Source organism: Numenius arquata, unplaced genomic scaffold (assembly GCF_964106895.1).
Source record: "Numenius arquata unplaced genomic scaffold, bNumArq3.hap1.1 HAP1_SCAFFOLD_633, whole genome shotgun sequence".
Taxonomy (NCBI): domain Eukaryota; kingdom Metazoa; phylum Chordata; class Aves; order Charadriiformes; family Scolopacidae; genus Numenius; species Numenius arquata.
The window spans coordinates 39,635-49,614 of record NW_027414980.1 but is presented as its reverse complement, the minus strand read 5'-3'; the positions used below and the strand labels follow the sequence as shown (position 1 = coordinate 49,614).

Below are 9,980 nucleotides of genomic sequence, written 5' to 3'. Positions count from 1 at the left end.
CGATTGCCAACTTTGTCCCCTCCTCCCAAGCCCTCCCCAGCCCCGGCCCCTCCACTTAGCTTTCCACAAGACAGAGGTTCCGCATCCATCCTCGACACAAAACTGCCGACCTGCATTGGCTAGCCGGGAGGTTCCTGCAGTTGCCAAGGTGCTCTTCACCATCTGCAACAAAAAGACACAATGCACAAAACGGGGTCGGCAGCCAGCATCGCACCTGTCAACACCCATCTCTTCCGCAAAACCCCCTCCTCGAAAGCACTGTGGGCTCCCCGCTCACCTGCTCCGCACAGATTCCAAAATGGGATGCTGTGGCGGTCATCGCTTTTGGCGCCTAGGATGCCAAGAGAAATAAAGTCACCGTTGTGACTTTACACCGCCGGGCAAGGCAGCTCCACGCCAAACGCAACTGTGCAGTCCAACACCACACTACATGGTAGACAATGCAACTCAGACATCCTGCATTGCCAGGAAAAAAGGGGAAACAAGTGAAACACAGGTGGTTTTGAGGCTGGAGTGGCCAGCAAAGCCCGCAGCCCCCAAGTCTGGGCGGCAATGCGTGCAGTTCCCAGAGAGGTTCGAAAAAAGCCCTAGTTGTTCTCGCTGGCACCTTGGGTGCAGGAGCCACCCCCGGCCGTTCGGCCCTTTTGGAGCCCGGTGCCGGGAAAAAATGCCAAAAAGTGAAAGACAGGTCCTTTTGAGGCTGGAGTGGCCAGCAAAGCCCGCAGCCCCAAAGTCTGGGCGGCAATGCGTGCAGTTCCCAGAGAGGTTCGAAAAAAGCCCTAGTTGTTCTCGCTGGCACCTTGGGTGCGGGAGCCACCCCCGGCCGTTCGGCCCTTTTGGAGCCCGGTGCCGGGAAAAAATGCCAAAAAGTGAAAGACAGGTCCTTTTGAGGCTGGAGTGGCCAGCAAAGCCCGCAGCCCCCAAGTCTGGGCAGCAATGCGTGCAGTTCCCAGAGAGGTTCGAAAAAGCCCTAGTTGTTCTCGCTGGCACCTTGGGTGCGGGAGCCACCCCCGGCCGTTCGGCCCTTTTGGAGCCCGGTGCCGGGAAAAAATGCAAAAAAGTGAAAGACAGGTGCTTTTGAGGCTGGAGTGGCCAGCAAAGCCCGCAGCCCCCAAGTCTGGGCTGCAATGCGTGCAGTTCCCAGAGAGGTTCGAAAAAAGCCCTAGTTGTTCTCGCTGGCACCTTGGGTGCGGGAGCCACCCCCGGCCGTTCGGCCCTTTTGGAGCCCGGTGCCGGGAAAAAATGCCAAAAAGTGAAAGACAGGTGCTTTTGAGGCTGGAGTGGCCAGCAAAGCCCGCAGCCCCCAAGTCTGGGCGGCAATGCGTGCAGTTCCCAGAGAGGTTCGAAAAAAGCCCTAGTTGTTCTCGCTGGCACCTTGGGTGCAGGAGCCACCCCCGGCCGTTCGGCCCTTTTGGAGCCCGGTGCCGGGAAAAAATGCCAAAAAGTGAAAGACAGGTCCTTTTGAGGCTGGAGTGGCCAGCAAAGCCCACAGCCCCCAAGTCTGGGCGGCAATGCGTGCAGTTCCCAGAGAGGTTCGAAAAAAGCCCTAGTTGTTCTCGCTGGCACCTTGGGTGCGGGAGCCACCCCCGGCCGTTCGGCCCTTTTGGAGCCCGGTGCCGGGAAAAAATGCCAAAAAGTGAAAGACAGGTGCTTTTGAGGCTGGAGTGGCCAGCAAAGCCCGCAGCCCCCAAGTCTGGGCGGCAATGCGTGCAGTTCCCAGAGAGGTTCGAAAAAAGCCCTAGTTGTTCTCGCTGGCACCTTGGGTGCGGGAGCCACCCCCGGCCGTTCAGCCTTTTTGGAGCCCGGTGCCGGGAAAAAATGCAAAAAAGTGAAAGACAGGTGCTTTTGAAGCTGGAGTGGCCAGCAAAGCCCGCAGCCCCCAAGTCTGGGCAGCAATGCGTGCAGTTCCCAGAGAGGTTCGAAAAAAGCCCTAGTTGTTCTCGCTGGCACCTTGGGTGCGGGAGCCACCCCCGGCCGTTCGGCCCTTTTGGAGCCCGGTGCCGGGAAAAAATGCCAAAAAGTGAAAGACAGGTGCTTTTGAGGCTGGAGTGGCCAGCAAAGCCCGCAGCCCCAAAGTCTGGGCGGCAATGCGTGCAGTTCCCAGAGAGGTTCAAAAAAAGCCCTAGTTGTTCTCGCTGGCACCTTGGGTGCGGGAGCCACCCCCGGCCGTTCGGCCCTTTTGGAGCCCGGTGCCGGAAAAAAATGCAAAAAAGTGAAAGACAGGTCCTTTTGAGGCTGGAGTGGCCAGCAAAGCCCGCAGCCCCAAAGTCTGGGCGGCAATGCGTGCAGTTCCCAGAGAGGTTCGAAAAAAGCCCTAGTTGTTCTCGCTGGCACCTTGGGTGCGGGTACCACCCCCGGCCGTTCGGCCCTTTGGGAGCCCGGTGCCGGGAAAAAACGCAAAAAAGTGAAAGACAGGTGCTTTTGAGGCTGGAGTGGCCAGCAAAGCCCGCAGCCCCCAAGTCTGGGCGGCAATGCGTGCAGTTCCCAGAGAGGTTCGAAAAAAGCCCTAGTTGTTCTCGCTGGCACCTTGGGTGCGGGAGCCACCCCCGGCCGTTCGGCCCTTTTGGAGCCCGGTGCCGGGAAAAAATGCAAAAAAGTGAAAGACAGGTGGTTTTGAGGCTGGAGTGGCCAGCAAAGCCCACAGCCTCAAAGTCTGGGCAGCAATGCGTGCAGTTCCCAGAGAGGTTCGAAAAAAGCCCTAGTTGTTCTCGCTGGCACCTTGGGTGCGGGAGCCACCCCCGGCCGTTCGGCCCTTTTGGAGCCCGGTGCCGGGAAAAAAGCAGAAACAAGTGAAAGACAGGTGGTTTTGAGGCTGGAGTGGCCAGCAAAGCCCGCAGCCCCAAAGTCTGGGCGGCAATGCGTGCAGTTCCCAGAGAGGTTCGAAAAAAGCCCTAGTTGTTCTCGCTGGCACCTTGGGTGGGGGAGCCACCCCCGGCCGTTCGGCCCTTTTGGAGCCCGGTGCCGGGAAAAAATGCCAAAAAGTGAGAGACAGGTGCTTTTGAGGCTGGAGTGGCCAGCAAAGCCCGCAGCCCCCAAGTCTGGGCGGCAATGCGTGCAGTTCCCAGAGAGGTTCGAAAAAAGCCCTAGTTGTTCTCGCTGGCACCTTGGGGGCGGGAGCCACCCCCGGCCGTTCGGCCCTTTTGGAGCCCGGTGCCGGGAAACAAGTGAAAGACAGGTGGTTTTGAGGCTGGAGTGGCCAGCAAAGGCCGCAGCCCCAAAGTCTGGGCGGCAATGCGTGCAGTTCCCAGAGAGGTTCAAAAAAAGCCCTAGTTGTTCTCGCTGGCACCTTGGGTGCGGGAGCCACCCCCGGCTGTTCGGCCCTTTTGGAGCCCGGTGCCGGGAAAAAAGCAGAAACAAGTGAAAGACAGATGGTTTTGAGGCTGGAGTGGCCAGCAAAGCCCGCAGCCCCAAAGTCTGGGCGGCAGTGCGTGCAGTTCCCAGAGAGGTTCGAAAAAAGCCCTAGTTGTTCTCGCTGGCACCTTGGGTGCGGGTACCACCCCCGGCCGTTCGGCCCTTTGGGAGCCCGGTGCCGGGAAAAAAGCAGAAACAAGTGAAAGACAGGTGGTTTTGAGGCTGGAGTGGCCAGCAAAGCCCGTAGCCCCAAAGTCTGGGCGGCAATGCGTGCAGTTCCCAGAGAGGTTCGAAAAAAGCCCTAGTTGTTCTCGCTGGCACCTTGGGTGCGGGAGCCACCCCCGGCCGTTCGGCCCTTTGGGAGCCCGGTGCCGGGAAAAAAGCAGAAACAAGTGAAAGACAGGTGGTTTTCAGGCTGGAGTGGCCAGCAAAGCCCGCAGCCCCAAAGTCTGGGCGGCAATGCGTGCAGTTCCCAGAGAGGTTCGAAAAAAGCCCTAGTTGTTCTCGCTGGCACCTTGGGTGCGGGAGCCACCCCCGGCCGTTCGGCCCTTTTGGAGCCCGGTGCCGGGAAAAAAGCAGAAACAAGTGAAAGACAGGTGGTTTTGAGGCTGGAGTGGCCAGCAAAGCCCGCAGCCCCAAAGTCCGGGCAGCAATGCATGCAGTTCCCAGAGAGGTTCGAAAAAAGCCCTAGTTGTTCTCGCTGGCACCTTGGGTGTGGGAGCCACCCCCGGCCGTTCGGCCCTTTTGGAGCCCGGTGCCGGGAAAAAATGCAAAAAAGTGAAAGACAGGTGCTTTTGAGGCTGGAGTAGCCAGCAAAGCCCGCAGCCCCAAAGTCCGGGCAGCAATGCGTGCAGTTCCCAGAGAGGTTCGAAAAAAGCCCTAGTTGTTCTCGCTGGCACCTTGGGTGCGGGAGCCACCCCCGGCCGTTCGGCCCTTTTGGAGCCCGGTGCCAGGAAAAAAGCAGAAACAAGTGAAAGACAGGTGGTTTTGAGGCTGGAGTGGCCAGCAAAGCCCGCAGCCCCAAAGTCTGGGCGGCAATGCGTGCAGTTCCCAGAGAGGTTCGAAAAAAGCCCTAGTTGTTCTCGCTGGCACCTTGGGTGCGGGAGCCACCCCCGGCCGTTCGGCCCTTTTGGAGCCCGGTGCCAGGAAAAAAGTGAAAGACAGGTGGTTTTGAGGCTGGAGTGGCCAGCAAAGCCTGCAGCCCCAAAGTCTGGGCGGCAATGCGTGCAGTTCCCAGAGAGGTTCGAAAAAAGCCCTAGTTGTTCTCGCTGGCACCTTGGGGGCGGAAGCCACCCCCGGCCGTTCGGCCCTTTGGGAGCCCGGTGCCGGTAAAAAAGCAGAAACAAGTGAAAGACAAGTGGTTTTCAGGCTGGAGTGGCCAGCAAAGCCCGCAGCCCCAAAGTCCGGGCAGCAATGCGTGCAGTTCCCAGAGAGGTTCGAAAAAAGCCCTAGTTGTTCTCGCTGGCACCTTGGGTGCGGGAGCCACCCCCGGCCGTTCGGCCCTTTTGGAGCCCGGTGCCGGGAAAAAATGCAAAAAAGTGAAAGACAGGTGGTTTTGAGGCTGGAGTGGCCAGCAAAGCCTGCAGCCCCAAAGTATGGGCGGCAATGCGTGCAGTTCCCAGAGAGGTTCGAAAAAAGCCCTAGTTGTTCTCGCTGGCACCTTGGGTGCGGGTACCACCCCCGGCCGTTCGGCCCTTTGGGAGCCCGGTGCCGGGAAAAAAGCAGAAACAAGTGAAAGACAGGTGGTTTTGAGGCTGGAGTGGCCAGCAAAGCCCGCAGCCCCAAAGTCTGGGCGGCAATGCGTGCAGTTCCCAGAGAGGTTCGAAAAAAGCCCTAGTTGTTCTCGCTGGCACCTTGGGGGCGGGAGCCACCCCTGGCCGTTCGGCCCTTTTGGAGCCCGGTGCCAGGAAAAAATGCCAAAAAGTGAAAGACAGGTGGTTTTGAGGCTGGAGTGGCCAGCAAAGCCTGCAGCCCCAAAGTCTGGGCGGCAATGCGTGCAGTTCCCAGAGAGGTTCGAAAAAAGCCCTAGTTGTTCTCGCTGGAACCAGAAAAGGGGGCTCCGCGAACAAAGAGGGGTGCAGGGAGCGGGACAGCCCTGACGAGAGAGGAGAGAGCCGGCGAAGAAGAGGGACAGGGAGATGGAGGAATAAATACAGGAGTCGGGGAGCGGCGGGACGAGGCAGAGAGCGGGGGAGCGACGGGGGACAAGAAATACCGGGCAGGGAGAGGAAATTAAAATAAAAGAAATGGGGAGCTGCACGTCCAAAGAAACTTTCCCAAAAAAGCCGGAGGGTACACAGAAAAGGGGCAAGAATTAACAAACTGGAGGAAGGAGAGGAGAAAGGGAAGTAAAAAGGGAGGGAGGACGCAGGAGTTGGGGGGGGGACACCGGGAATTCCCGACGGGGAGACGCAAACGGGGAAAGCAACAGGATCCGGGAATCGCACGCCAGAATGGAAACATTGGTACACCTCAAAACCTCCAAAGGCACCCCCCCCCCCCGTCTCCTATGGACCCCTACGGACCCCCCCCCAGACCCCTATGGACCCACCCAGATCCCTATAAACCCCTACGGACTCCTATGGACGCCCCCAGACCCATAAGGAACCACTATGGACCCCCCCAGACACCTACGGATCCCTATAGATCCCTATGCAACCCCCCCAGACTCCTATGGAACCCCCAAGAACCCTATGGACACCCCCCCCCCCCCGACCCTGTTGGACCCCTACGGACCACCCCCCAGACCCTTATGGACCCCTATCGACCCCCTCAGACACCTACGGATCCCTATTGATCCCTATGCACCCCCCCCAGACTCCTATGGAACCCCCAAGAACCCTATGGACACACACCCCCCCCGACCCTGTTGGACCCCTACGGACCACCCCCCAGACCCTTATGGACCCCTATCGACCCCCCCAGACACCTATTGATCCCCATGCGCCCCCTCAGATCTCTATAAACCCCCCCCAGACCCCTATGAAACCCCCAAGAACCCTATGGACACCCCCCACCCCTTTCAGACCCCTATGGACCCCCCCAGACCCCTATGGGACCCCTCTCGCTCGTCGTGCGACGGCTCCCCCTCCCCCATCATATTGGCACCATCCGCCCCCCTCCCGAGCACTCGTGCACCCCCCAATCCTCGTGCAAGACGCTTGTGCCCAGCATCACGTCAGCAAAGGGTTTATTGGTTTTTACAGGCCACCGGGGTCCTCGTGCAAGGGCCCCCCCCGTCCCCGTGCGAGGGGCCCCTCCCTGTCCTCCTGTGAGGGGACCCCCCCGTCCTCGTACGAGGGCTCCTCTAGCGGCAGGAGGCACCCTGGCGGGGGGGGGGGGGCAATAAAGTAGCTGTTTCCATGGCAACACAGCCCCAGCCCTTTTTTGGTGGGGCGTCTTGGCTGCCCCCCCTCAAAGCCTGGAGTCCCCCCAACTCCGGGTGCCCCCCAAACCCAGCACCCCCCAAAGCCCAGGACGCCCCAAACTCTGCCCCCCCCTCAAACTGTGCCCCCCCTCCAAGTCCTGGGTCCCCCCCCAACCCTCGGGGCCCCCCCAAACCGTGGTTCACCCCAACTCCTGCCCCCCCTCTCCAAACTCCACACACACCCTCAAATCCCAGGGGCCCCCCCCAAACCCGGGACCCCCCAAACTCTGCCTCCCCCCTCAAACCCCGGGGCACCCCCAACTCCCGAGTCCCCCCAAACCCCTGAGGTCTCCTCCCCCAAAACCCCGCTCCCCCCAAACTCCTGGGCCCCCCCGAACCCCAACACCCCCCCCCCGCTCTCACTGTGGGGGCGCAGCTGGAGGACGCACAGGAAATATTTCGGGGGGAGTCGCCCCGTGGTGTCCCCCGGGGTCAGGATCACCCCGTTCGCCGAGCGGAAAAAGGGGATCCCGGCTGCGGGGGGGGGACACAGGGGGGGTCACCCAGATGCCGGGGTGCCCTCCCGAACTTTGGGGTCTCCCCTGAACCCCAGGGTCCTCCCTGAACTGTGGGGCTCCCCCCCAAATTTTGGGGTCCCTCCTGAACTGTGGGGTCGCCCCCAGAATTTTGGGGTCCCCCCCCGAACTGTGGGGTCCCCCCCAAACCCCAGGGTCCCCCCCGAACTGTGGGGCTCCCCCTCGAATTTTGGGGTCCCCCCTCACCTGCCAGTGCCCGGGGGCCGTCGATGACGATGGCGATTTCTGAGTCCAGCCTCATGCCTGGGGGGAGGGAATTTGGGGGGGTCAGATTTGGGGGGGGGGGTCGGGGTGCCCATACACAAGGGCTCCCCCACAAGAGTGGGGTTCCCCCCCCCAACAGCTCTCTCTCAGGGTTCCCGGATGCCTGGGTCCCCCCAGGACTGAGATTCCCCTGGGGGTTTCTGGGGTTCCCAGACACGTGGGCCCACCCAGGATTGCCCCCCCCCCCCCCCCCCCCCCGAATTGGGTTCCCCCGGGGTTTTGGGGGGTTCCCAAACACCTGGATCCCCCCCCCGGATTGCCCCTTCCCACCCCCACGATTGGGGCCCTCCCCCCAGAGTTGGGGTTCCTCCGAGGGCTTTTGGGCCCCCCCCCCCGGGGGTTTTGGGGCCCCCCCAGGGGGATGTATCTCACCGCTGCGCACGCCGGGATCCCCGGGGAGCCCCCCCGCCAGGTGGATGTGGGTGCGCCCCATGGGGGAGAGCCCCCCCCGCCAGGATGGGGGGCAGGAGGCGGCGGCGGGTGCCGTGGGCCAGGGTGGGGGGCAGCGCCCCGGGGGTGTGCAGGGGGGTCAGCTCCAGCGCCGGCACCTGTGCCCCCAAACACCCCGGGGACCCCCCCATTCCTCTGTCACACCCCCCCCCCCCCAAAAACACCCTCTCTGGGGACCCCAAATCCCACAGAAACACCACCACTCCACCACCCCCCCCAGAACCCCCCCCCACCAAATCCTCTGGGATTCCCCCCCAAATCCTCCAGGACCCCCCAAACCCCAGGACCCCCCCAAACTCCCCCCCAGGGACCCTCAACTCTGCCCGCCCCCCCAGGATCCTTCCTGGAACCCCCCAGAGCCCCAGGCCCCCCCCCTAGTGGCTCTCCAAACCCCCCCCCAGCCCTCCAAAGCCCCAGTGACCCCCCCAAAACCCCCCCATACATCCCCCAGGACACCTCCCCCAGGCTAAACCTCCAGAACCTCCCAGTGACCCCCAAAACCCCCTGTGCCCCCCCCCGGCCCTCTGTGACCCCCCCCAGTTCCCCCCCCTAAAGCCCCCAGGATCCCTCCCCCACCCTCAAGCTCATGCTCCAGAGCTTCCCAGTGACCCCCCCGAGCCCCCCAGGGACCACCCAGGACCCCCCAAGCTCACCCTCCAGAGCCTCCCAGTGCCCCCCAGGGACCCCCAAACACCCCCCCCGTGCCCCCCCCCCCCCTCACCGGCAGGGAGTGCCCCTGGTTGGCGCGGATGCGCAGGGGGGGGTCGCTGAGGGCGAAGCGCCCCTTGGGGTCCGAGGCCACCACCCGCCGCAGGGTCCCCTCCGAGACCCCCCGGAACCGCGGCAGCCGCAGCAGAGCCCCCACCTCCACGAAACCGTCTGGGAGGGAGACAGACCCCCCCCCCATCCCCCCCCCCGACCCCGTCACTGGGGGTGGGGGGGGGACGGGGGGGACTGGAGAGGCTGGGGGTGGTTTTGGGGCCCCAAGGGGGTCACTTGGGGGGGTCCCGGGGGTGGTTTGGGGGTGCAAGAGGGCATTTGGGGGGGGTCTTTGGGGTAACTGGAGGGGGGGGTCAGGGGTCCCGGGGTGGCTGGGGGTCCTGAGGAGCATTTGAGGGGGGTCCTAGGGGTGGTTTGGGGGGGCGCGGGGGGATGGTGGGGGGTGGTGTCCTGGGGGTGACAGAGCGTATTTAGGGTGCCGGGGGGGGGGGGGGGGTGAATTGGGAGGGGTCTGGGGGGTGGTTGGGGGTTCCAGGGGGCATTTGGGGGATCCTGGGGGTCGCGTGGGGCAGTGGGGTTCCGGGGCTTTTGGGGGGGGTCACTGGGGGGTCCGGAGGTTTGGGGAGGTGAGTGGGGGGCTCCCGGGGGGGTCAGTGAGGGGATCCGGGGGGGGGTCAGTGAGGGGTTCTGGGGTTTTTGGGGGGGGGGGGTCAGTGGGGGGTCTGGAGGTTTGGGGGGGGGGTGTCAGTGGGGTTCCAGGGGGGTCAGTGGGGGGTCCGGAGGTTCGGGGGAGGGGGTGTGTGTGTCACTGGGGGGGGTTCCCGGGGGGTTCAGACGCACCCGGCCCCATGGGCAGCCCCACGGCCTCGGCCCCGTGGCGCAGGACGTAGCTCAGGGCCCTCGAGAGCCCCGCGGTGGGGTCCTGGGGGGGGGGACACACGACACACAACGTCTGCGACCCCCACCCCTCTCTCAGGGACAAACCCCCCCCCCCTTCCCCCTCCCTGCGACACCCCCCCATGGCCTGGGACCCTCCAACTCCTGAGGCCGCTCCTCTCGGCTCCGCCCCCCCCCAAATCCTGGACACACACACACACACACACACCCCCCCCGAACTCTGGGATCCCCCCCATTTCCTGCCCCCCCCCCCCCCCCCCCAAAAACCTCCTCGCGCTTCCGGCGGGCGCCGCTCGCCCCCCTCCCCGTGGCCATGCGCCGCCACGTGACCACCC

The 9,980-nt window shown here is 63.4% G+C and overlaps 1 protein-coding gene across 1 annotated transcript; it reads right to left on the bottom strand.

Moving 5' to 3' along the window:
- Positions 1-6,525: 6,525 nt before the first annotated feature.
- On the bottom strand, positions 6,526-9,960 carry LOC141478310 (tRNA 2'-phosphotransferase 1-like). Its single transcript, XM_074167415.1, is given in 8 exon segments — positions 6,526-6,676; positions 7,142-7,252; positions 7,501-7,557; positions 7,951-8,029; positions 8,031-8,126; positions 8,750-8,907; positions 9,589-9,670; positions 9,913-9,960. Coding segments are annotated over 8 exon segments (756 nt in total). The 3' UTR covers positions 6,526-6,551.
- Positions 9,961-9,980: the final 20 nt, after the last annotated feature.